Source organism: Cyrtonyx montezumae, unplaced genomic scaffold, assembly GCF_038088225.1.
Source record: "Cyrtonyx montezumae isolate F1298 unplaced genomic scaffold, pur_monq_1.0 scaffold_18, whole genome shotgun sequence".
Taxonomy (NCBI): domain Eukaryota; kingdom Metazoa; phylum Chordata; class Aves; order Galliformes; family Odontophoridae; genus Cyrtonyx; species Cyrtonyx montezumae.
Window position 1 is genome coordinate 8,686,193 of NW_027071914.1, and position 27,876 is coordinate 8,714,068.

The 27,876-nt window shown below is 42.5% G+C and overlaps 1 protein-coding gene across 1 annotated transcript in view; it reads left to right on the forward strand.

Annotated features, from left to right (window-relative positions):
* ERGIC1 (endoplasmic reticulum-golgi intermediate compartment 1) overlaps positions 1-27,606 on the forward strand; it is a 54,540-nt gene extending 26,934 nt beyond the window's left edge. Inside the window, exons 4-10 of the mRNA XM_065734578.1 lie at positions 9,528-9,622; positions 10,246-10,370; positions 13,044-13,148; positions 17,093-17,153; positions 17,897-17,997; positions 20,884-21,006; positions 26,720-27,606. Of these exons, the coding sequence (XP_065590650.1) occupies positions 9,528-9,622; positions 10,246-10,370; positions 13,044-13,148; positions 17,093-17,153; positions 17,897-17,997; positions 20,884-21,006; positions 26,720-26,827 (718 nt within the window). The 3' untranslated portion in view covers positions 26,828-27,606. The remainder of the gene's footprint in view (positions 1-9,527; positions 9,623-10,245; positions 10,371-13,043; positions 13,149-17,092; positions 17,154-17,896; positions 17,998-20,883; positions 21,007-26,719) is intronic.
* The last annotated feature ends 270 nt before the right edge of the window (positions 27,607-27,876 follow it).

Consider the following 27,876-nt stretch of genomic DNA (forward strand, 5'->3'; position numbering starts at 1 on the left):
TTATATATGATTCTTTACAGATGTACTCCATTACCTTGGAAAAAATGTACTGGTAATTTCACTAGCCCAGTTCATTGTCTAATGGTTTAGGATTCCTTTTGCTTGAGTCAAAATACTCAGTCATCCATTCAGCTCTTTATTTTACTGAGATAAGCTAGGCAACGTTGTTCTAAAAAACTTATATTACAGAAAACTGTTCCAGACCTGCCTGATCCTTTATCAGCTGTGTACTAGATTTGTCTGTTGAACGAGATGGGTAGGCCTCCCATTCCTTTCCAGTTCTCTGATAACAGATGGACATAAGGCACTATGATTGCTAAGATAGGAGCCAACCTGCTGCAGGGTCCCTCTTCCTCCTTAAGTTCTTGACTTCTTTTCCTCTTACAAGGTTGACTTCCCCTCTCCTCCTGAGTTTCTGAAGTACATTTCTCTGTACTTGTTTATTATTCCAGATTCACTTGATATCAGTGTCTTTTTTCATCAGTGACAACTTAAGTTTAAATGTGTGGTGCCTACTGGTTGAGATGACACAGCCTGTGCTCTTAGAGTGTGGGATCTTGTTGCAGATCCCTGGGATCTCTGACAGTATATTTTATTTTCCTCTAACTTCTCTGTGGGTAGAATGAGGATCATGTTCTGCTAGATTTCCCTGGATGTTTTCAGCGATGCTTTTTGAGAAAATGAATTGTTTAAAATAGGAGATCTTATTAATATACTTTTTTTTTTTTCTGATATCAGCTAGAACTGAATGTCTGATACACACAGATAGCTTTACCTGTGGCATGAATTTTATCTTCATTCTTTGTGCCCATTAAGCCTTCCTTGAAAATTTAGTTGACAGCTTTTGTGCCTGAAGAGGTATTGTCCCCAGGTGATCTCTTTTGGACCTGCTATGAGCAAAACAGTAATAATTTGCAGTTTAAAAAATGGCTCACAGAATGAGTATTTTCATTGATTGGATTGTTTTTTTTTCTGTTCTGACACTCCTCTTGCCTTAAAGTTGACTTTTCTTGGTAACTATTAACGTAAGTACCTTTGTTTGGGGTTCTAGGAAACATTCTCCGTAATCCTACTGACGTGGCAGTGAGCTCACCTGACTGTGATGCGGTTTTCCTGGAGAGTTAGGAAGGGTGGAACTTCTGTCAGACTGCATGATGGTCCACACAGCCACAGATGTCACTGCCAAGCACAAAAGCTCTGCAGTATGCAGGACTTGTGTGCCATATTTTGACCAACCGAGCTTTGTGTTGGTTCTGATCACTGTGTGCCTTCTCACTGTTTTTATGATCTCTGACTTGGATCAAGAATTTAACTTAAAGAATAATGTTAACCTTGAGTAATGTTTAACCTTAGGACAGTAGTGTAATCTAGCTCTATCTGATTTTTATGCCTATTGCTTTTTTGTTTCAGAGATGATATCTCATGTTTCTTCCTTTCTGTTTCTTTGAACTCAATTCCATGCATTTTTTGGGGGAAAATACTAGGCTCACCATATCAACCTACTTTTCTCAGGAGCTAAATGTGACAAGTTCTTGGTTTCCTTGTTATTTAAAGAAATAGAGACATCTCAACAAATTACTTCAGGTAAAAAAATACTCTTTGTTGCTCTGCTCTTAGAACTCTTCTACTTACCTGATTTTTTTTTTGTTAGTGTTTTACAAGAGGAATTAGAAATATTTACCTAATTTTGATCAGAGTACATGTTTCTGTATATAGTGATTATTTCCTGACTATGGATTTATTTTTGAACAGCGAAGCTATATGATTCTCTGACACCTCTTTGTGCTTGCTTCATATTGTGACTTTCTGAACAAGATGATAATTCTCCATGAAGATGCTAGAGGTGCTGTGAGTTCCTGAATACTGAGGATTCTCGCTGAAACCTCAGAGAGTTGGTAAGCTGTCTTATCCAGCAGGGACTACGTAGGGAGGAGGTGTTTGTGAGCAGTAAAGCAGTAAAATTTTAGAGAGGATGTCATCGAAGAGACAGTGATGAATGCAGGAAACTGCTTTGTCACAGACCATCCAACACAATAGTGTGCTGAATGTGAGAACCATCTTTTGATGAGTTGTAGTTCATCACATTCTCTCTTATTGGGAACAACTCACCCACTGTGTTTGTGAACAGGCTTGCTCCGTTACAGCGGAAATACTTCAGAATGTCTCATAACAGGTGCTTCCCAGTTCAGTGACTTCTGAAGTAGAAGTACACTCTTTCCATTTCTTACTCATTGCTTTCTCTTCTGGGAAGCCTGTAGCATTTAGAGGTGCTCAGAGATGCTGCTGACCTCTCCTACCTCCTTTTAAAATGTACTGCTGACACACTGTAGTGTCAATGTGAGGCAGCGTAGTGTCATGATTTGAAACATGGGTGCAGATGTGTGGGGCTGTATGTGGTCTGAAACAGTGTGAAAACTCTATACCATCATTATAAACTGAGTGATGGTAGATAACTCAGAAGACTGTTTTGAGCCTTGTCTGCCAAGAACCAAATACTTTTCAAGATGCAGAAGATTCCTTTTGTGCAAACTGCTCAATACCCATCACCTTTTACTGCAAGCTTCAAGTTTCTTTTGTATCAAGTTTCTTTTATATCTCTTGTATCTCTTGTGCAAGATACTCTCCCAGCTTGAAATTTCCTAGTGCCAGCCGGAATTTGAATGATTAACTGGAGTGTGCTTTTGTACAGGGTGAGCTTTCCTGCTTTGCCAGTGCCAGGTCAATTATGAGACTGCATCAGTCTTTCTCTTCTTGTGTAATATTTTCCCTAAAGCAGTCATGCACTTTACAAAGCCAGTTTGCATGGGAATAGCTGTACATTTTTGATGGCAAGTTGAAATCAAGAGCACCTGATCTGGTGCCTTATATCAGAGACAGGCCAGGTTCACTGATGTGAGTTCATGCTTACTTCCATAGCCCTGTTATGCCCAGTAATTCTGTGGTGTGTGTGTGTGCACTGACATCCTGCTTCAAGGCAAGTCAGCATTAACCTCAACAGCAGGGGTACCCACAGAACTAGCTGTCTGACTCTTACCAATGGGTTTCTTTGGTATCCAGATTTGAAGAGAGAGATTGGTATGGTTTGCTGAGCTCATATGTGGTAACATGAGAAAATAAGATCTGCTCTATACCACATTAACCCCTAATACTGGCTAGCTTCTCCCCACTGTTAGACTTCCTTCTGCATTCATAGGATTGTAGCAATTTAAAGTCCTGTTATTACTAGAAAACTGTGTGGTCACTCTTGCCCAACTTCAAATCTGTTTTTCCTTGACCAGCCTGTTATCTTAGTGCTTGCAGTCTCAGCTACTTAAAGCCTTGTCTAGGTGGCAGAAGGCCAAGAAATTACACCTTCATCTTGAGGATAGCAGTCATAACACTAAACCCAAACAGATTATCGATGTGGGGAAGACTGTGCATAACAGTAGGTATGTCATAACTCAGTGTGTGGGCATGTTTAATGAGCACGCAGATCGCGTCTGTGGCAGGGAGGCACGCTTCAGCTAGGAAGCTGGATTGAGGTACTGTACACATTACAGTGGGCATGCAGGAAATTAATGTGGCATAGGTAACATGCTATAAGTGCACATCTTATTTTGCTGCTTACTGGCTTCCTGTGTAGATGAGTCCAGAGGAAGCTAGAAACTTTCTGATTTCTCATGTTAAAGATCCACTGCATGACCATAACAGTCAGTCCTGTGAGCATCCATGAAGGAAGCTGAAGCTTGGTTCTTAGATGGGATTGTGTCCTTTCCAGGAAAAGCGTTGTGAACTGCTAGTGAGGGAAGAGGTTTTTCTTCCTCAGCTCAACCACAACCTGTCATTGCAATTAAGAGATGGGTGAACTCCGGAAATCATGGATGTTCATGATTGTTTTCTTCTTTCCAGACCAAGAGTGACTGAAGACTTGAGAACAAACAAAGCAAGAACTTAGATCTAACCCCTCAGTTCAGTAAAAGGCAGATAAAGGAAAGGAGGCACATACTCCACATTTGAACATCTGCAAAAATGATAGTATCAAACATGTTTGTCCCACTGAGCAGATGACACAAATGGCTGAAGACGTGAAGCTCAAGTGTTAAATGTGTCAGGTATTTCCTGAGCAGGATGGGCAGTAGGTTGAGAGCACAGTGAGGGCTCGGAATTGCTTGGCCTACCTTTAACAGCCTTCCTCATTCATCATGCTGTTATGTTGCAAATCAAGAACGAAGAGATCACCTATCTCTTTTCTAATTAACCCAGATCACTTCCAGAAGTTAATAGCTGGCAAGATGATAATCCTGAGTTTTATGGCTGTAATTAGGTCATGAATTATGTTCTGTATGATCAATAAGAGTTTTCCAAGTATTCCATCATTAGGAGGAGAGATGTAATTAAGTAATCTAGTGTGCATTGCATTGGCAGCCAGGGGAAGGGGTAGGAGGGTATGAATGTGGTATTTGTGTTATGAATGTGTCTGCTAAACAACAATTCATCTGGCACACGCATAATATGTAGACAGCAGCAGACTGTTTCTGTTGGTGTTGTTGTGTTGGTTTTTTTGTTTGTTTGTTTTAAATGAACAAATGAAGTAGCTGGCACTAAACAGGCTCGAGTGACAAGTGTGCTGTTTGAAAGTCTGTGTCCTCCTGCAAGGCAGTTCATTATGTAAGCACAATACCTACAGTAAAAATACTGCCTCTCAATATAAGCATAACTCATCAGCGATGTCAAAATCAGCTGTTCCCTTAAGGTGGCCAGCTGAGGACACCACCTTGTTTTAATCTTTTGAAAAATACTTGTATCTATTATCATGTATCATGTAGCCCAGCTCCAGTACTGCAGCCACACTGCATGCAGCAAAACTGGACTGTTTGTGGAAGCTATCAGGTACTCCAGAAATGGGAGGAAGCAAAAAGCCACCTGATTTTGAAACTCATATTACTTGGTCATGTGGGGTTTGTTTGCGTGCCCAAGACTGATCCTGCAGTGAAGCAGAATTGTTATCACACCCTGACATCTTTTCTGTCCCTTAGGCTCTCCAGGTACTTGAAACAGGTCTTTGTCCCATGGGGATTTCTCATAATGACTTGCAGGGTCAGGCTGTAGCTGTTGTGAGCAGCATGGGGCGATCGTGGTGCAATAAACATTCCTCCTGCAAGAAATGGTAGCCTCGGAGCATGAGCTGTCTGCACCAGGAGCACAGTGCTGCAACTTACCATGTTCTGATCTGGTTTCCAGACACTAAGCAGGAGGTGCAGGTTCAGCTCCACTGGCTCATCCAGTTGAAGCAGATGAAATGGTGGAGCAAGCAGGTGGAATATGGCCTGGTGGTCTGTGGGGAATGGAAGTTGTAATCCTGCTCTCGCTATGGACTGACCTTGAGACAGACACTTTTCTGTGGGATGTAATGCTTAGCTGACTACCTCAGAGGTGTTAAGAAGCTTAATTAATATTTGCGTAGTAACCTGGAGATTACCTAATAAAAGGTGCTCTATTTGTGTTGTTACGCCATTTGTCCTAACGTCCATGTATAGGTGAGCAGGAAGCGGAAGGTGGTGTCATGATGTCATTTGCAATTTCTGATTCAAATCTACGTTGACGTCTTTGGAAGCCTTCTTCTTCCTGCCTCCTGGAGAGCTGCAATTCCTTCTGTTGTAGGACAGTGTGTTTTCTGTGCTTCACAGCTATGCCAAGGACATAAAGTGGGACGGAGACCTTAAAAATGGTGAACTGATTTAGATTCAAGGCAGAGAAAAAACTTAGAAGCGGCAGGGAGATAGATAGGCACAATCTATTACACAGCAGCGAATTTGCTGACTTGCTTCTTGTTCCTTTTGCACTTAGGGAGCACCAGGCAGTGCTGAAGGGCTGAACAGCCAGTGCCTCATGGCTCCTCTTGTACTCACAGGGCCATGGACTGTTCAGCTGTGGAAGTGCAAAGCATCTAATGTTAGTGGCCAGGGTTGCTGGGTGGGAATAAGTTACACGAGAAGTTTTGTTTCTGGGGAAACAAAGCTGTTGTGTCATAAATCTAAGCATGGAGAATGGGTCTGTCTGTCTTTGGATAAAATCCTAAAGAAACACTAAGCCCTCCTGCTGCTCTTTCCCCCTCTCATTCTGTATTGCATACCATTGCAAAATTTGCAATCTTAGCCAACTCTTTCTGTGTAATGCTGCAAGTTTGTAAGCAAATGGTATGAGCATCTATCACCCAGAAGCATTGCTCAGGAATGGGAAGTATTTCAAAGTGGCTCTTTCTAGAAGTGAAGCAGATTCTTTCTGCGTGGATCACTGCTCCTGCTGCGTAGGGAAACTTTCCTCCGCTTCCTTGAAGCGGCGATGGGAGGCCCTGCTCAGGGTGAGGTGCCCTGTTAAGTGTCCTATTGCCCTATTACATTTCCACAGCTCTGCGTCTTACCCCTGCTTTATTGTTCCTCTTTTGTTCAAATGGACTTTAATAAAAACCAGTAAAATGCCAATTCCTACTTCCTTGGGGTCTTTGGAGGAGGTATGTGCCATCTCTGGTTTTACAATATGACCCTATATGCTGCCTGTCCAAAGAGCTATAGAAGCAGCTGTGTTTACAGTGTCCTTCTGCCTGACCTCAGATTTTATTTCCCTTATGACCATCTCATATTCACTGTTAGGTACTGTTGATCTAATCCTGGGATAATTTATGTTCCAGAATGGACAGCAGTAAATGAGAGCCAGCTTATTTTTTTCTACTGGAGACGTTATTCTTTCAGGGGGAGTTGCTAGAGGTACCAAATGCTGCTTTTCCTTAACATCCCAGGATTGTCTTTTGAAATTATAGGAAGGCTGTGTGCAATTTGGATTCCTGGCCTGGGGACGAAGCTTACAACTGAGACAAGAGCACCAGTCCAGACTTAAGCAACAGTGATTCAGGTGGAGATTCATGAAGTAGCAGCTTAGCTCTGGATGTCTGCCTTACCTGTGAGATTTCCAGAAAACATTTTAGGAAGAAAATTTCCAGTTTGTTGAAAGAGGATGAATCTTTTGAGGTTTGCCCTGGCAAGCTTAGCCTGCAGTATGTTGTCACTGTGTCCCAGGGTCCACTTCATGAGAGGCACCTCAGTAACAGAGCAGTTCAGTGTAGAGTGTGATGTGGAGCCCCTGCTAAGGAACCTTCTGGGAATGTGGTTAAGGAGAATAGCAGGGTGAAGAGGAGGAGGAAATGGCCGTGAGCCTTGCCCAAGAGACAGTCTGGGAGCAGGTGGTTTCATGACCAGAGCTCTGAATGGGAAGCTAGAGTCCCTTATCTCTGCAACTAATGGGCTGCATGACATGGGCATGGTGGCCTACTTCTCTTTGCCTCAGTGATCCAGTCTGTGGTTGAGTGATCTCACCACTTTGCTTTCCTACATAAAAGCTTTGAGAGGCTCTGTGTGCGTGGTTTATCCTTTAACATCAACCAGCAGCTCCTTGCTCACTTATCACCAAAAGGCCTATGGGCATTTGTTCCCACACCACACCTGGGAGCCCATTCTGTAAGTTGTTAAGAACTGGAAATTTGCAAATACAACTAGTGATCTTCCTGAGCATTTTATTCCAAATTGCTGGGCTGCATCAGCTGAGGTGTCAAACCTGATGTCCTGCACTAGCCCTGACACAGATGCTCCCTTTCGCCAGGAGCACGGATTTTAGTCAACGCTTGGCCATGGTGCTGGCCAGGCATGATCGCACCTGAGGTGATGAAGAGCTGGGGAGAAACCAAGTGCTGCTACAGAATGGGCTGGGAGGGAGGAGAGAGGTGCAGTGCTTTGGAGGAGTAATGCCTCTGCTGGCTGGAGTTCTCCCTGCCACCGTATTTGGACATATGACTTAATCCCAATCTCTGCCTATTCTGCCAGTGATGAATACATAGAAGATTTAACACATTCCACATGGAAGGAGAGGGATCAGCCAAGAAGCTTCTAACTAGGTCGTTGATGAGCAATCTCGCCCCTCCCTCTGTGTCATTTTTGTTAATCACTTGAAAAATACGTTGAGTAATGATTGCAAGCAACTTGTCAAGCCAATTAAAAACAGAGAAAGGTAGGGCTGTGAAGCCAAAGACAAATGCTGTGCTGGTTTTAAATGAGTGTCTGCAAACCTCACTGACCTGTGAGTAATTACCTCAGAAAAAAATTGGCAGCCATGTGTTTCTCACTCTGGAGACTTGTTTCTTTTGAATCCACAGGGCAGGCAGTTCACTGTGGTCCAGAGATGTATCACCCAAACAGAATCGCTTTGATTCTGTCTTGTTAGCTGCCCTCGGCCTGGGCTGTCTATTAGCGTATATACTCTTCAGCAAGGGCTAGTCAAAGGATTTCACACACTTTGAGCATTAAATAAAAACAACACAGAGCACTTAGTTGCAAAAATAGTTTATTTTATGCAGCTTGCTTGACTGTAAGTTCCCATACCTCTGTTATCTCTTACGCTGAAAGATAAATTTCTCAAATCTCCCTTGAGACTGAGCAGTGTCAGACTTGGATGGAGATAGAGCTGTTGGGTACCCTCCACATCTTCCTGCCTCAGTGTAGTGCGTTTTTCTGGAGTGTATTCTCTTGGACATGTGGCTGTGCTTGCATTGGTTCATTTGGTTTATATTTTAGCTGTCAGATGGATTGTATGTGCCAACTATAAATATTTATGCTTCTGTATTCTTTTTGCTCTATATTTCTGTTTTCTCTTCTGTGAGATCTGCTTCATAGCACCCACAGTGCTGGCACATCACTACTCTTTGGGAGGCTGTTGCGTAGTGTTAGATCCTGCTGTCCAGGATGTTTCATCCCATCTGTTTCCTGACTTGAATCCTTTTCTCAGTTTTAGTCGTTGATTTTGATTACAGTACATGAATGAAATACTTAAGGGAGAAAGGTGCAAGTAAGGGAGAAGTGAAAGAGGAGACCCTGGCACCCAAAAATGGAGCACCATTGATGAGAAGTGAAGAAAAAGCTTTTGTACCTGACGTGGTCAGACGCACACGGGGGCTTTTATGCCCTGTGGCATGCCATGCTGTCTTCTGCCTCTGCTGTCTCAGCTGGGTGGCAATAATAAAGGACAATTAGTTACACAAAGATGTTTTCCTGTGGGATGGCTATTAGCCTTTCTCTAAAACTGTTAATGAAATAAGTAGAAAGCATATGGATTCTTCTTTCTGAAACAGTCACATCCCAGGTAGCAGAGGGCTCTAGCCTGCCTCCTCTCAGCATTGGATTCTTGTTCTGTATTGGCTGTGGAAGCTTGGGTTAGGGAAAGGAGCAAGAAGCATGAGAACAGGACTTCTGTTTTCTGTTGGGACAAGGATGTTGCCTAAAGCTTCTATATCCTGAATGTATCAGACAACAAGTAAAATTGAAGTGACTTGTCCCTGTGTGGCTGTCCCTCTGTCTTCGAATTCAGGCTGTCACACAGTGACCTCTGTGCTTCGAACTCTTTTTACTTCACATGCAAGGCTGATTGTTTGGGGTTTGTTTTTTGACTCTCTCCTGTGTAAAGTTGCTATATGCACGGACCCATTGCTGTCTTCTTTCCTTTAGAGTTAATGAGCTGTACGTGGATGACCCAGACAAAGACAGTGGAGGTAAAATAGAAGTGAATCTGAACATTAGTTTACCAAATCTGCATTGTGAATGTGAGTACCTTCTTTCTCTTATCTCTTTTAATTTGTATTTGAAGTACTGCTTGGAATAGGCCTGAATTTGTACAGTGGACCCTCTGTAACAGGATATCACATCACTGCAGCCTTTGCCAATACCCTCTCACTTTGTATTCCAGGTGAGGCTGGGCCACCTGTTTTCCTGGACCCTTTGCTCTCCCTGCAGCCTGTGTCAGTGACTGACCTTCCTTGCTATCTTCTAAGTCATTTCCCTTTTTACAGTGACCTCTTAGTGTCTGGGAGCCAGAAGTTTCATTTGTAACTCTGAATACACCAGGCAGTTGTTGGCCTTTCACAAATCACTTGCCTTGTCTATCTCAAGTTTTTCTGTTTATGCAGTTCACGTTGATGTTAACAGGCAGGATATAGGATATGTGTTTCTGTCAAATAAACAGTCTGAAAAGTTTGGTTACAAAGTTAATTCTGGTATAACAGCATTTGACAGATGATGTTATTTTATTAGCACACTTTAGTCAATTGTCAGGGAAAATAATGTGGACTTTTTTTTCCAGTAAAAGCTGTGCATGCTTTCCTGTGCAACCTTTCCGATTTTTTTTCTCTTCATTTTTTTTTTGTCTTTTCTCCTTCCTCCCATGCAGTAGTTGGACTAGACATCCAAGATGAAATGGGAAGGCATGAAGTGGGTCACATAGACAACTCGATGAAGATACCTCTCAATAATGGGGATGGCTGTAGATTCGAGGGACATTTCAGCATCAACAAGGTGAGTAGGAATGACGGTGAGTTTGGGCTTACCCAGGAAATGGCTTGTAAGATTGATTTGTAAAATGCTATGAAAATTTGTGTGTCTGTGTCTCCCCTTCAGGAAATACATTTAGGGAGTCCCTACTCAATAGGTGAGGTTGATTCTCACGTTGGTGCCGAACAATACTGGGAGAGGAGGCTGTGTAGTTATTGCCACAGAGGGCATGTTAGATCAGGCTTATTCTTATCATTCTCCAAATCAGGTAGCCCGGATAGCATTCCTTAATAGTAGAGTGGCTCTGTGTTGTGGCCAGTGATGTATCTTTGAACGCAGCAGCCTAACGTTTAGGGGATATATAAGTGCCTGTTGAACGCTGAATGGCTTCTTTGTTCACTTGTCACAACTTTGGGACCTCCAAAATGTGATTCACTATGCAGGTCTTTGGCAGCATCTCTATCCAAGGGCTCTTTAGTTCCAAGAGCTGCAGAATGACAGGAATGTTCCTGCTAGAGGATGCCAGCATAACAGGAGCAGCTCCATGCTGAAATGTTTGGAATACGTGCACGAGGCCTATGCGCATGCTTTGTAGGGATGCTTTGCTTCTGGCTCAAAGATTGAAAATCAGGGCCTGGAGGAGGCTCCTCTCTGGGATGGGTGTGTTCAGGGTTGAATAATCTTGCTATGTAATGCTGAAGATGACTAGATGGGGTGGGGGAGGCAGTGGTGGGGCCCACTGATGTCCTGAGAAGGACGCACCCTTTATTCACGCCTCCTCATGTACCACAGGCTACAAAATCCTACTTCCTTCTTCCCCGCCCAGGTCATGTTAAATCTCATCTAAAAATAACAGGCAGAACCTCTTACTGATTCTGTGACATGGAAGGGATTAGGGATTAAAAAGATGATGTTTCTTTCTTCACCTCTAAGTCACCAAAACTACTGGCAGCTGGTAGTCTACAAAACTGGGAAAGGGCTTCTACGAAGGTAGGTGGTTCTTGTTCTGCTAATTGCAGAAGCACAGTGCACAACTGGGGCTTTTTCTGGTTTGCGTGGTGCATTCTGCTCACCAAAATCAACTAGAAGGGGGCTGCCATATGTGAGTACGAGAAACTCCCTTCTCTGTTTCCTTTTTGCAAAGCTTCTCATTGTGTGGTCTCATATAGTGGCTGGGACTAGAAGGAGGGAACTCACACCAGGACTTCTGGCTCTGAAAATCTGAGCCTCTCGTGTCTGAGGGAAAAGAAAGTCTTCAGTCCCTTGGCAGGAATTTTACAGGCTTCTGTGTGAGCTAGCATCTAGAGTGGGATGTGGCCCTGCTTTGAAACATGACTGTGCATTGGCATTGGACACTGTTCTGTGGGACTCTAAACTTACATAACAAAGACACACCCCTTTTTAAAGAGCTTATGTGAAGTTAGTTATAGGAGTAACTCTTGGCTTGATTAGAGCTTTGGGCACATGGTAGTGCATGGCAGGGCAACAAACCTGGAGAGGGAGAACAGGGCAACATTGTGTGTACTTACTGCAGACTCTGCCATTCTGTTTACTGAGCTTGTGGATGACACAGCTTATGTCCACACCTGAAAGTGTTCCCAGAGTGCACAACTGCACATCAAGTCATTTAATTCAGTTTTCCTGAAAGCACATGTAATCAGCATGTGGCCTCCCTTGGCCCCGACACTGAAGTCTCTACAGAGAGAACAGTGTGCATCTGATGTGTAATTGTTGTTTTGCTGCTGTTTGAGACTGTCAGAATCACAGAATTGTAGGGGTTGGAAGGGACTTCCAGAGATCATCTAGTTCAACCCCCCTGTCAGGTTGATTCTTAGTGCTGTTAAGGGGTTTGGAAATCAAGACCAGTCCTTTCCTATCTAGGAAAAAAAAGTCTTGCACCCTCTGTAACAGTGATTGAGTCGAATTTGTTGAAAGACCTCACAGTATAGGGCTAGTGACCTGAAAACTTCGTGCATGCTAGAGTGATCCAGTTAGAATGACACCAGTGCTCATTTTCTGCCTTTGAACTCCTTAGGTGAAATCTGTATTTTTTCAAAACTTTGTATTTCCTCCAGTTAAAAACAAAAACCAAAACCAAATAGAAAATCTTGTATTGGGAGCTAAAAACCAGCTATGAGCCAGGGCTAGAAGGTAAAGTTGTGTCTTTGTTTCTGTAGGATGTCCCAAAAATTTTGTGAGTAAGAATGAGTTCTGTATATAAATAAACCACCAGTCTTCTGAAATGCAAGGTACCGCAATAAAAACATGTGCATAGCTTTCTTAGGATGTTCTGCAACAGTGGGCCTGTTTACAAATGTGAGATGTGTGACTAAAATGTTAAGCAGTTTTTTATTGAGAGAGACTTGAATCGTATTTTAATGGGAAAGAAAGACATAGCCTTAAGTGTAAGGAATCCTAGGACTAAGAGTGATCCACTCATCAGTTCCTAGTCAGCAGCTGTAGCAATGAGAACCTGACTCTTGGGATGTAACAGATCTTTGCTCTGCTGCAGTATGGTGGTGCCGGTCAAGTACAGGAAGATACTTCAAAGTCTCTCCAAGGTGTCGTCCACTGTTAAGTAGGTACTGCTTGCCAGGCTAGATGGATCCAGGCGTTTCAGTTTCATATCACAAAGCCTGGCGATGCCTTGCGGGATAAAATGAGAAATCCTCTCTTCTTTGTCTTGACTAATTTTAGGTCCCTGGTAACTTTCACGTGTCAACACACAGTGCCACTGCGCAGCCTCAGAATCCTGACATGACTCATATCATCCACAAGCTCTCATTTGGGGACAAGTTACAGGTGAGTTTGCTTCCTGAAAATTCCATGTCTCTAGGGGATTGAATGCAACCACAGTAACTTTGATATTGATTGTTTGGTTTTATGGAAGGGCCATGTACAGTGTGGGGAGCACAAGAATATTCTCCCTGGGTAGGCAAGCTCATCCCTTGAATTCATGCAGTATGCATTCAATCCAGAAGAGTTTGCAAACTGTACATGCCATTACTTCAGGAAAGAGCAGTGTTTGTCATAGAGTAACTTTGCTTTCTCCATCTGAAACTGAAAGTGCCTTTGGAAAACTGTGGTTATGTTTCTGCTAGGAGTGGCTCAGCAAAATAGCATGCAGTGCTGCTTTTAGTATTAATGTAGCAAATGTATCTTGACCTTCTTTGCAGAGTAGCAGTGAGTAACTGAGGGAAGATGTGTGCTCTCTACTGTCTTAGCGTAACACCAGTCAAGTCTTTTTAGTGCACATCACCATACTTCTATAGCAGACACCTATCAGTCAGATTTGTTCTGTGAAACACAAGTTAGACTTGGGTTTCACCAGTTCCCTGCTGGGAAGAAGCTGAATGTATGCACTTACCCTGTGGATAGAGTTTCACCAGGTGTTGCAAGTTATGTAATAATTCCTGATTTCTCAACGAGGATAGATTACAGCACCTCTCTAGCCTACTTCCAAGGAGCTAGCATCACAGGTGGGAGTTGTGTATGTGCTCACCCAGTTTGCGACTCACCCAAAACATTGCTTACCCATAGTCTCTCTGTAATCTTCTTTCCTCAGCACAGACGTCTCATTAGTCTGCTTCTTGTACACCCACTTCCAAAACCCTTTTTCATGCTAACAAGTCTAAGCGTTGCTTTGTAGTCTTCTGACTCTGCTCCCGGCTTCTTTTAGGAAATATCTTGTGTGGGAACGCTGAAATATTAGCATATAAATAAGCTTGGCTTAATGTCTGTAAAGCACACGGAGATTATGGAAAATATTAGGTAAGTGCTAATAGGGAGTTCTGCAGTTTGTGTGGGAAATAGGCGCTGTAATGCACTGTTCCCATTGTTTTATCATGAAGTCCATGAGCCACGTAGCCCAATTCATGGTGTAGCTTCAATTCTCAGTGCTGAAAATAGGTATCACTGAGATGAGAGACTTGGACAGTTGGGGGTGAAGGAGCGAGTGTCTTCCATGCTGGTAGTGAGAAACCTGTTCAGCAGATGTGTAGCTGACTCATGATTTGGACAAGCTCTGATTAGTTTTTTCAAAGCCCAGAATAACTACTCATCATCTAGCATGTAGGTGCTGCTGATCCTGTAGGCAAACATAAGTTTAACAGTACAAATTAAAGAAGGCTGTGTTCAGTAAACAGGTGCTATCAAGACTCAGCAAGCAGTGTAGCAAGTACTGAGAGCTTTAAAGCTATGTAGATACATTTTAGGCTATTATGCTTTGTCTCCACCTGCTTTGATGTAATATATGCTCATATTTCTTGAAGGGAGTGAGACGCTTGTCTCAAATGCTCAGACCTAGTTCTTTGTAGGATGTTGCTTGCTCTACCAGAAGTGTTCACTAAGGTACATAGCATGTTCTCGAGAAGGAACAGTCTGAAATAAAGATTCAAATCTTGTCTGGCATTGAATGAGCTTCAGTTCTTCAAAATAGCTAATGGGTAATAGTGGCAGATTTTCTGTTGATTTTTCCTAATGTAAACAAGACCAAAATGTTATCGCGTGACAGGTAACCAAGTAAAGAAATGTGAAAAATAGGATGTCCCTTCCAACCACTGCGATTAAATTCTCTTGAATGCTAGATTTGTGTTGAATAATAATAGTATTCAACCTTTGCAAGAGGTCTTCCCCTTATAGTTGTATAGCTGCAAGTTATTTTAGCCTGCAGTTGGACTGCCAGATTAGTCAAGTTGTCAGTCTTAGACTGCCTTTGTACAGGCTAAAGGCTGAGATGCTCAGGAGCCTGGCAGGTGTCTTCTGGATGTCCATCTCACGGAAGGATCAAATGTTGGCTCTAATGAACTGCTGATTCGCTTCCTTCACTTCCAATACTGCTGCTCAAAGCACTGGGTTTGGCCTTAGTACTGCAGCACAGTCCTGAGAGCGTCTGACTATGCACCCTTGCTTGTTTTCTCTTGCAAAGCAATTTTGTTACTGTGGCCAAAGTTTTATTGCTTCTTGAAGTCCCTCCAGGTACTTAACAAGGTACAAACAAGTTAATGTTCCCCCAAGGAATGCACCTGTGCACTTTGTAGAGCAGTGATTAATTAGCAATCTATGGCAGCAAGTACTGTAATGGGAGTCCAGAATATTCCACAAGGAAAATCATGGTAAAACGTCAGGCTGGGAGTCACAGATGCCATCTGTGCTGCAGAGGCAGGAGAGGCAGGTGCAGCAGAGGACCTGATGACCCAGAAGCAGGCAGCTGTACTGGTGTCTGGTGACTGTGTCTGTGTGGAAACTCAGTAACTTGCAGCTTTGCAAACTTGTTTAGGGAAACAACAGAGCGAACAACTCTTACATATAAACAGAAGTGTGGATGGTGGGGAGCCAGGGACTAGAACATGAGCCCAGATAAACACGTACCTCACCGGACAGACATGGCTGTTTACTGAGCAGCAATTCAAATATTTACTGTTTGAGTGTTCTGAGGGAACCTTAACATCCCTGGCTCCGATATGCAATAAGCTGCTTATTTCTCAGCAGCACTAAGAGTGGAACTTAATACTGTAGCCCTGTCTGGCAGCTTCTCTTTCTCTGTAAGCTTTTTGTATTGACACTGTCCATGTGTATGCAATAACCAAGTAAAGAATGTATGGTCTGCAAGAAAATGAAAATGGTTTCTGTTGCATGAAATATTTGAAATCCCTGGGGAGGAGAAGATCCTGTAGAAGGTTCTGCTGATAGTTTTTCTCCATGCCTATTACTAGCACCTTGCAAGTTGAACTTGCTGTTAGTTTTGTGTCTTTAGTTTAGTTTTCTGTCTGAGTAGAGAAACTAGGTCAGTTGCTTCTTCCTCCAAACCATCACCTGCTCCATTGCATTCAGAACAGGACAATAGCCACCAAGATCAGAGTAATATATCCGCATGCTGTTAGTTGTTAAGAGGACCTGGGAAGGAAATGCTTGTGCATTGTCCTGTTGGTGAGTTTTACTACACGACAACTCACATATTCATGACCAAATACTTATTTTGAACCTTTCTTCCCTGTTTTGTGGCTTAAGGACTTTAGGTTGAGGATGTATTCATCCTTTCTCTATGGCTTACTGTATGTTTTGTGAAAGATGTAACACAGCTCTTGCTGTGGGGTTTTTGTTGTTGATTATTCTTTTGGTGGACGTTGTATTCTAGATGATCAGAGTATGTGGAAGGCATGGGGTGGAAATCCTGTAACTCTGTGCAAACAGATACTTGCATGTCTGGGACAAGCTGCAGGAAAAACTGAATGGATGGCAACGTAGACATGTGACCCTCTCATCTCCAAGGACTTGGTGTGCACAGTGTGAGGGCAGGGCTAATGAGTAAAGCTGTGCATAACAAACTGCTCTGACACAAACTACCTTTGCATGAAGACTCTAGAGTTTATCCTGAATCTGATTCCCATTTGTTTCCCTTCAGCCTGATAGGTGAATTTCACAGTTAACTATGCAAAGCTCTTAAGTAATGTCTCTCAGTGAAGTTTCACAACTGGCCTCTTCCAGCTGCAATTCCTTTAGCTTTGGAGTGGTTTTGTGGAGTTTCATCTTGTAAGACATTGTGAAATCAACTTTTTTTTCCATTGAACCAACCCTTGCTGGACAGTCACTGAGAAATATTTCAAGTCATCTTTTACTGCATTGAGGCTTTGTTTCTGAAAAGGCTGAATCAGGCTGATCTCCTTGTAACAGGATAGGATAGGGAAGCAAAGGTCAAGACTGTCAAGTTAGAGCAGGACTTCTTCATGTGTCTTTCTTCTTGCCAGGTCCAGAATGTTCACGGAGCATTCAATGCCTTGGAGGGAGCAGACAAACTCAGCTCAAATCGTATGTATTCTTGGTGATTACAGATCTTAGCTGCTCTCTTCAGGAAGGAAAACAAGGCTGTTCATGCAACACTGGTGTATCCATGAGTCCTTAATTTGCCTCTGTAACAGTTGCTGACTGTCATTTACATCTTTTCTAGTACATGCTACATTTCAGCCTAGTTTTTCTTCTGAAATTCTTTGGGTTTCTACAGGATATTAGCCTTGTCCATTTGTTGGAACAAAATTTCCTTGTCTGCTGCTGAAACTAGACAGCATTTTTTTTTTCTCTTAAATGTCATTGTGTTACACTTAACCAAAGGATTCTGCAGAAAAACAATTTACATTCTGTTTTAAAACTGTTTCAGCAGACATAAAAAAAAAATCACCCTAAGCCATTTAAGTAATGAAAAAGGATCGAGTAGTTGTTATCAGCTTTGGGAGAAGGAAGGAAGGAAAGAAGTTGGGTGCTCAGAAGAAATGGGACCACAAGTCGTGGTGCCTTAGCACTTTCTATCAGAAGCAGCGGAGTGAGCTGCAGTTCTGACCTGAGCTAGTTCTTGATCTCACCAGGACAAGGGGTGCCAGTCCTTTTAGCTGCAAACAGGTAGGAATTTTCAAGTGACCCAAACAAGATGAGGAGGGAGATGCCTTTTCTGTGACCTTACATGTTTTAGTTGATTTCCCACATTCACTTTGAAATGTTATGGAGGCTGTGATTCCTTTCTCCAAATGCTGATTTATATTTTCCTTTTCTCACCACAGCCCTAGCTTCTCATGACTACATACTGAAGATAGTCCCAACAGTGTATGAGGACATGAGTGGCAAGCAGCGATACTCGTACCAATATACGGTTGCTAATAAGGTAAAGAAGCAGTTATTTCTTGGAGAAGCTCCTCATTGCAGCCCAGTGGATGCCTGGAGGATCTTCTGTTATTGTTCTTCCTCTTAACACATCTGCTCTACAGCCATGTACATTTGTTTGTAGGTGAGCAGTAGCCTCTGCTGGGAGAAGGAGGAACTGAAGCTCTTGAGAGCAGGGCTTGCTGTTGCTCCTGGTGCTGGTGCTTACCCAGCATTGGGATTGTCAGGGCAAATCAGAGCAGATATTGGCCTTCTTTTAGAGCACATATTGGTCTTCTTTTAGAGCACAGTATTCTTATTTCTGACTGTCTCGTGTCAGTTTAGCTAATGTGGATATCTTTAAGTTATGTCGAAGATTTGTATGTGCTGCAGGAGTTCTTGTGATTTGAGTCAAGAGGGAATAGAATGGAAATTGGAATCCAGCTGAACGTGCTTCCACAGTCTTGTTAATAAAACAGTCTCAGCTGTGATGGATGTCTCAGACAAATAAATTATCAAAACATATAACAATGAGAAAAGATTTGTCAGTCACTTCAGCTGACCGAAGGTGCAACTTTCTGAAGGATTTTATAACTGGTGGATCTTTTCTTTTTACATCAGCGTTTTTAGTGCATTTCATTGATTTCTCAATTCTCCTTTTTAACTCGGGAGATGGATAGGTTTATTTAGCTGCTTTTATATGGGCTAAACATAGAAGGTAACACTCTGAATTAGAAGAAAAGAATTTTGTTGTTCAGAGTTTTTAGCATTTTACAAAAGTTGGTTTCTGAAATTTAAACTGTGACATCTGCAGCATCAGATATGTAGTGCTTGACTAGTTCATGTCACCTACTTCATTATTGTGGATTATGATACTTGTGACTTTATAATTCATGAATAAAATAACAATAAGTAGATTTAAGTAGACATTATAATACAGTGTGTTGAGAGGCTGGAGGGGAGAGATCCGATTTACTTATTAAGGTAAAATTTCTTGTTCAGTTAAAGACAATTTGCCACTCAGATGTGAAGTGAAAGTCTAGAATCTTTTCCTAGTGTCTGATGACTACCAGTGTGTCATAGCTGAGGTTCAAGCACACGCTCTCATGGACTAGTTCTCAGATTAGCGTTCCTGTCTTGCAGCTTTGGGGTTTGCTTGTACAGTGTGTCCCAATGATTTGGATGTCTCTATGTTCAGTTTACAATGTATTTTTTCTGCTTAATGTCACCATTGCTGTTCTGATAAGACTCTTGCGACACAAGTTCTGAAAGCAATCTGGAAAATAGACAGCAGGAGCTTTTGACACTTCTGTGATTATGGTTGCAAGTTCAGCCAAGACTGACTCATTGCAGCAGAACTCTTGGTGGGGAAAAGGGGAGAGGAAAGAAAAAATGAAGTCAGTTCTGTCAAAATGGAAGTGTGGAAAAACAGCGCTGCTTCTGCTGTTTCTCATTAAAAACTAAAATGTTTGTATTGCTGCATTTAGTCTTTGACTCCCATACTTATTAGTGGGAAACAGAAATTGGAAGCCATTAGAACAATTTGCCATAGGCTGGCTAGTGTGATGAGATGAACGAGGTGTGACTGGCTGTCTTCTCTCCCCTTTTACCTTCTAGGTCTTCTGTTTCCCCCACTTGCCCAAGTAGCCACAGTCTTAACATATACTGCAGAATGTCTGCAGCAAGAGCACTGAAAACACTTAAGCTGGGCACTGCAGCACAGTTATGCTGCTTTTATTATCTTTGAGAAGAAAAAAAGACTAGAGGGAAATTCGGGAGTTATACACAATCAGTTAAGTAATGATACTGTTTCACTGGCTCTCTCTGAGCTCACATAAAGTTGTCTTCTTTGTATCGTGCTCTTGGGTGTTCTGTTGCTTGTGGACTCTTCTTTTTTACAAAGTGTATGAGCTTGTCTTTGCCTCTGCAGGAAGGAGAACTGAAATTGAAAAGGTCATCTGAGTTTGGCAATCCGTCATAGGGATAAAAGAAGGGAAGAACAACTGGGTAGAGGTGCAGGGTATGCTTTGCATGTGTTGCTGCCTCTGTGCTGAGACCTCAGCAGAATTTTTTTTCTTGTCTGTTGAAATTAACGCCCTGATCTTTGAAACTGAGAGCACAGACAAGATATTAGCTCAGAAAGAAGTGCCAGTTGATGCTGAGCTGATGTTAGAGATTGTTCTATGTTAGTGTTGCGCTCTGTGACTTTACAGGGTATTGTCCTGTTGCTGATACACTGCACTATAGCAACCATTACAGAAATTAAGTAAATGAGATTATCACTTGAAGTCTAAAGATGTCTGTCTTCATCCATCTTGGAACTGTTTTGGAACCTTTGGCAGCATTTTTCTGTATATAGTTGCATTCTATTTCTCAGCACGATTTTTAAATGTATGAAATGAGTCTTTAAAGGATCCATTTCAAATTGCTCTTCATAATTCATACTTAGTGGGCAGAGCGGCCTCACAGGCAGGAATTTCTGCTTGCTGTTCTGAGTGCACAGACAAGCAGGAATTTTCAGGTTCCTGCAAACTAAATTCTGTTTGTTTGATGATGTATTTTTTTATGGTTTGTATACCAATGGTACAAAGCCTTCATCTACAACCATTTACAGACTCCTTGCATTTAAGTAGAGCAGATCTATGCTAGAGGAATCAGTTTCAGGCTGTTTACTACTAAGCACCATCACTCTGTTCCCAGCTGTGTCACAGTCAGAATATGAAGAAATTGCATTCCTCTTTGATAAGGATAGGGAAAAAAGGGTCATAGCAGAGGTAATTGTTTACTGTAGTTGATCTTTAGTACAGAACAGTAGATTAAGGACCAGATTCACATAAGCAGTTTTATTGCACTCATTATGTGGAATGGGATTGTTCACTCTGTCATTTTTCTCCACTTTCTTTTCTAGGAGTATGTAGCCTACAGTCACACTGGCCGCATTATCCCAGCTATCTGGTTTCGTTATGATTTGAGTCCCATCACAGTGAAATATACAGAGAGGCGACAGCCTTTGTACAGGTTTATCACATCGGTGAGTTACTCAAAATCTCTGGTTCTTCTTTCTCCCACCTGCTTTCCCTTTCTCTTCTGAGCCTTACTCTCCCAGAAGGAACTGAGTTTCTGCTTCAGAGCACTGTGACATGATTGAAATAAAACAGTACATCACCACGCTTGTAATATGAAGAGTAAGTTAGGTAACTGGCTAATCCTATACTCTGGCAATTTGATTTAATAGTTAGGGTCAAGAATAAAGAAAATTATCCTATTCCAGAAGTGCCAAACTCTGTCTAGGCATGGTGAACAAGATTGCAACATGCCAGAAACTTGGAACTAAACTAATGAGGTATGCAGTAATGCAGGCTGCAATAAGCTGCCTCACTAATGATGAGGCCTAACTTGCAGAGAAGGCAAGGTGGCAGTTTGACTCAGTATGGCTGCTTGGTTTAATATGGGTATGCCAGTTCCAGGTGTCTACTCTCAGGCAGAAGTGGAGAACTGCATCATAAAATTCCAGAAGTGTTTCCTGACCAGCTTTGTTCTGATCCATCCACACAACATCCTGCAGTACTGATCTCAGTATCTGTAACAAAGCTGCACTGCCCTAAGTGCTAAATAGAAAAAAAATTATTTCAAGATCTTCCTGATCTTTAAAAAATATGTCCTGAGGAAACTGGCTTAAAATATTAACTGCGATCAGTTGTGTCAGTGAGGCATGGTAGAATGTGAAGTAGCTAATAAATTGGCTGGAATGAAGACCTCAGATTTTGATTTTTAAACATTGAATATTATAATAAGAAGTAACGTAAACAGCATGGCTGTACTGCATTTAAGGATTTTGATTTTGCAGCATTTGATGAACACTAAGTTCCTTTCACTTAACATCAGAGATGCGTGTGATTTCTGGGATATACAAATACCAAGACACTGGGGCTTGATGCAAAGCCTAAATGTCATGATTTAAGACTTTCTTTTAGCATGTCTGCCTGACTTCAAAATGTAATCCTCATAAAGGTCAAGCATCAGCATTTTATGATTTGGCATCTCATACTGCCTCTACTTCTTTCCCTAACAATATACTTTCATAGGTTTCTTAAGCTTCTTGCTGGGGGTGGAAGTGTGGAGGTGTTTTTAACAGGAAACAGTGTTTAGAAGTCACAAATAGCTGGCACTATTCTCTGTCACGTCCATTGCTAGCATTGCTAGCATTTAAATAACATCTTTGTTGAATGTGGTGCTATGCTTCAGAGTTCACGTATGAAGTCCACAGAAGTGGCTTTCCTCACTGATTGCCACAATGACCTTAGGATTTGATATCACCCAGCTAGGGTTTTGCCCTGTCCCATCTGTAAAGTTTGGCAGTTGTGTGCTGCCTCCTCAGCTGCTAAAGAAGTTTTAGAATTGTTATCTACTTTGATCTCAGACGGCTGTAATCTGAAGCAGCTCACTTATGGTCATTCCAATTTAACATCATTCCTACAGAGACATATGAATGACAGTATTGGCAGTAACTGTTACACAGTGTGTCAGACACAGCTTTGCCAGACCCCTGTCAGAGGTTGGTGATGTAGAGGCAGATCCTTGTTACAGATACACTGTACTATCAGTGTGGCTCATCTGGTGCAGAAGATATTCTCTTGCACTGACTTAGGCTGGCAGTGTTTTACACTAGGGCAGCCTTGGCTGGGTACGTGTGCTGCACTTTAAGCTATACAGTATTCAAGGTGGCACTGACAAGGTTGAAGGAAAGCAGGGCTGCATGGGGTTAACACACCTTTGGTCCTAGGTTTCCATGTCCTGTTTTGATGACACGATCTGCTCTGTTGTCTTTTCCACTGCTTTAGGCCCTTCCTGTTTGTCCAGTGTGGATTTGTGCATCACAGTTGCTCTGGAGACCAGTTCACAATCAGCAGCTGAGGCTGCAACTTCCTGGCCCAGGAAGAGGTGTACTGGGGGGCATCTGGAGTCATTGCCCAATGGGGCTGTGGGAACTCATCATCTATTTCTGTGCAGCAGCTGCTTAATTTAAAAGAATGCACAAACTTGGAGTGGGTGCTGTGGCATCTTTCATGGAGCAGATTGTTTGCTAGGGAGCCTGTATGACTTTCAGCAAATTGAAATTTGTCCTGGGATGTGGGAGACTCCTGTGGGTTTAAAAGAAGCATTAGCAGGATTGGAAATGTGAACACTGTGTGGCTGGCTGCCTGTCAGGGTAAATAGCATTGATGTTGGAGGGACACTGAGAAGGGACGATACTGTGTGGAGCAGTCAGGTGAGAGGAATGTTGACTGATCAGTAGAGAGCCAAAGGAATTTTTGCTGCTAGGAGGGTTATCTGATGTTCTTTGTTAGTATTATGTTTGCCTTCCAAAAAGTTCTGTGCTGCTCAGGGCAGCGTGCCTGATGTTGGTCCCTAGTTTTTGTATTCACAGCTTAACCACTGTGCTGTGTATTCCAGCACTCAGACTCATACATGCTCCATGGTTTTTGTGATATGGAGTTATTCTTGTATTCTGTACCATGCTAGAGGTGCTTCCTATGCAGGACAAAGGCATTGGTTTAGGACTGAGTTTACTTCACATTGGGCTCTAAAAAAAATTCAGTACTAAGTGAGAATATTGCTTCTAAGTCAGTGCTACCACTCATGCCATGTGGTGAATTTGCCATGGATACTGGGGTTAACAACGCAACTGGCTCAGTGTTGAACACATGAGTTTGTGCCTCTTAAACCATATTGCTTAAAATGAAGGTATTTCCCAGTAAAGATAAGACATTCATGGACTTGTGGTTGAGGTTAAGGACGAAGGGAGAAAGGGAGGAAGTTTTGCTGCTGAAAATTCATGAGTTGATGTAAGTGGCCAAGCTGAAGGAAGGGTTTTGTCATGAGGCCAGCATAAAGACTGGAAGGGGACAGCAGGCAGAAAAGACAACAAATTTCTGGTGAAGCATTCAAAATTCAAGAGAAGAATGAAGGTTTTTTCCTGATATGAGAGGACTGGTCAGCCCACTAGGTATGAAAGGAATTAAGCTGGAAATAATTGGAAAAAATGGTTGCAGGGAGAATTATTTCCACTGTGGGACTTGTTGCTGACAGGTAGCACTGATTCAATCCATGGCATTTTGACAGCCAAGATAGTGGCGTTCTACGAGATGTGCTGCAGGTCAGCCAGAAGCCTCTGGGTTTCTGCAGCTTACCATTACCTGGTGCTCCCATAGGGTCTCCTATGGGATTTAAAATCATCTTCAGGTTTTAAAACTTGATTTTACTCATGAAATGAGTTCCACAGTCACCTATCTGACTTGCCTTTCTGTCATCTGTCTTGCTGCCTCTGTACCCACCAGTGTCCTTGAGCCTGCACACCAGTCACTGTACAAAAAAATAATACTCTGTTAAAAATCCTCCTGTGTATCCCACGTTGAATGGTCTCTCCATTCTGTAGTTATTACATTTCTGTATTCCTTTTCCTTCCTCTTTTAATGGTTAGGCCTAAATCAAGCTCATGAGGCCAAACACACATCATTCCCAGTATAAAACTCCATTAAACATGAATAAATTCACGATGCCTGACTTCCTCCTCTGTGAGCATCCGAATGGCGATGACTGGGAAATGTGATGGTGCAGCTTCTGTGCTGACCCAGAGCCCAACCCCGGTGCTGCCTTTATTTGTTGCAACAAAGCAGAGCTGTGTGTGCTGGGAGGCAGGCTCCGAGCACATGCCAGGTGTGTGTGAGTCATAAACGCTGCGCAGTACGGAGCAGTACAGTGCAGATGAATATATATTTTTTTTCTATTTCCCTCTCTTGCAGTGCTGCACTGAAATCAGATTTTCCTACCATATGATGCAGAACCTTAGTGTTGGACAATCTTTCTGTTTGCGGCGTAAACATCCCATCAGCTGAGCTGCCCAGAACTGAAATAACCCAACTCCATTGCTGTCATTTTCCCTGAAAAGCATCACGCTGAGGGGCAGAGGGCAGGCAGAGGGGGGGCACCGAGGGCAGGAGCTGGACTTGTCCCCTAAAATTATTAGCATTGCCTCAGGCTGCTGCTCTAGTTTCTGAAGCCCTTATCTTCTGGAATGCCAGCCTTCCTGCGAAGGTCATGTTTACCTTGCCTTGCTATCTCTGCTGCTTCTCCTCATCTCACTGAGCTCACTGAACACAAATACCATAGTTACATATATGCGTGTAAATGAGGAGTGTATTTCTTGCAGCCTTCTCTCAGCGTTAATGACCCGTTGGTTGTGTTACCACTGCTAAATCACTGCCAAACCCAATGCTCTTGCTCTTCTGTTACTCTTTTTTGTGTCACTTAGCCTGTGGGATTCAATGTTCTGTGGGGATGCACAGTAGGTCCAGTGTGGCTCTGCTTCCCCTTTGTGCTAGCTGCCTTGAATTTCCTTTGTACTCTAGCTTACTAATCTGGGCTTCCTTGCTCTCCTTCTCAGCTCCTAGGTCACAGCAAGATCCCCTTTCCCGAGGCAGGCCCCTTTCAGGAGATAAGCTCTGCGTCTTGCCCTGCCCTCCCTGGCACAGTGTCTCTTGCTCTCAGAGCCACCTAATCCTACACAGAGAATTACGTGCGAAAGACCAAATTCAAAGAGCACCACAATTAGGAAGGCAAAAATGTGGGTGTTACGAAACGCCAGGTCTTGTGTAATTATAACCTGGCTGTTAAATGTTATTAGGTTTCATTACTGCGTATCATACTTTCCACGTGAGCATAGCCTTGTTCAGTGCTCGCAGTAGGGCAGCACCCTGCAGGCAGCATTTCTTCCCATCACGCAGGGTTTGCCTGCTGCCTTGCTGCTGACAGATGCTTTGTATGAACCTGGTCCAGCACACAAGCTGTGTGTGACAGCTATCGTCATAGTATCAAGCACTTGAGATGCATTTTCCTTCACAGTTTCCTTGGGAGGCAGCTATGTCATTGTCCTTATTTCATAGCTAAAAGAATAGAAGCAGTGTATTGCAAAGTCTGAAACTGGTGCCCTCCAGTTTGAGGTGCTCCAAGCAGGAATTTCAAACCTTTAGTTTGAAATGTCGTAGTCTGGTGTTTTTCTAGCATTGGAGAACTGGCCTAGGCTGTTACGATAATCAGGAGACAAGTTTTTTCCCTAACTGTCTTCTTGAAAATGATTCTATGTTGTTGCTGATTTTTTTATAATTCTACTCACGACTTTCTGTATGGAAAACTTTGGCCCACGAACAGTTAAGTTGGCAGTGCTTTAGTAAGCAGCACTTGTAATGGAAAGTGTTAGACAGGCTTAGCTGTAGGTGTTGTTGGTAGCTACGCTTTTCTGTTAGTCACTATCCTTAACGTGTTATTTAAGTGTGTTTTGCCTGACTGCAAATGCTGTATCTTGTGAAATAGGGAAAAGACTACAAGGCCGTGATATTTATAATAGAAAACAGAAGTAGGAATACATGAGCAACACAGGGCTTCTAGAAAGCTCTGTTAGGTGGAGTTTAGCCCGGGAAGGAACTGGATTCATTCTGTTCTCTCTTAGGAGCTGGGTTTTACGATTGGCTCAGGCCACAGTGATTCCAGATAGCACTAAGCTATTCCACTGTAAAGAACAGTTTTCCTGAATGAGTGTCATGTAATTATGTCCCTGGTACCATTACCCAGTTCTTACTGTGCTTCCAAAAGACACTCTACAGTAGGCAATATCTTTCCCCTCAGTTTCAAGCTGCGTAAATATTTGCCTCATCACTGATATTTGTTTTCTCGTTTGTACTTTTCAGATATGTGCCATCATTGGGGGAACATTTACTGTAGCTGGGATCCTTGACTCCTGCATTTTTACAGCATCAGAAGCCTGGAAGAAGATCCAGCTGGGGAAAATGCAGTAGCAGTAAAACTCTAAACTAGTCTTCAAGGACAGGAGCAAAGATTGAGAAACCTACCACTACCTGTTTTTGTCTTTATTTTCTATTTGATTGATTCAGTACGTTTTTCTCTAATCAGGCTGTTATGTGAAGACCTCTTCAGCTAATCAAAGAAATCTCCATGTGTTTCAGAGCTCTGAGAGCAAAACAACAAAAATTGATGCAATCATGTCTTGGATTTCGATTCTCTACCCCCAGAAAGAGAAGTTGAAATGTCATACATGAAATACGCTGTCAGATCTAAGTAAGGATAATAGCATCTTCTTGGAGAGGTTCCTATGGCAGTATACAAGCTCGGTAGTAGATTGCAAAGAGTTAAGCTGTCTTGTGGCACTTTTTGGAATTTTTTGGATTTGCATGATTAGACAATCGACTTACATATAAAGCAAAATTATACATTAGGGAGAAATTCCACCCATGGTGCCAAAAAGGTGATGTATCTGTTGGTGAGGAATGGAAAGTGTTAGTTCCCATAGCAGGCTTTAGAGACAGAGGGCAGAAATAACGTCAAGAAATGTTTTGTGCTTTTATGGAAAGCTCTTTGGTTCAGATATGACCTTCTCAATGAGATGAGCAAATCTGAAGAGGACACCATCCCCCAGCTACCTTTTCCTGGATAATCTGTGATCCAGGTGGAGGAGGGCCCTTTACTCTGGATGTAGAAGTGATCTAATTTCTTCCCAGAAACTGAATATCCAGTCTTGTGTTTACAGGTGGCAAGAAGTAAAAACCAAACTGAGCAACACAGTTTTTATGTGGCCTTTGCTTTGAAAGGGAGTAGTTGTCTCTACAGCTTTAGCTTTTATTCCTTCTTCTGTTTTTGTTTTTAATTTTAAATTTTAAACACAGACCACCCAGAAATCTGAACTCTACACTTCTGCATTATTATTATTGCTGTTGTTATTTTGAAAAGTGGTTTTCCATTCTGTGTGTTCAGAAAAAACGGTGCAGTCTTCTGGGTGACTGAGCATGGCTTACTGCCTTGCTTTGTGTGTGTATACTGAACACACCTG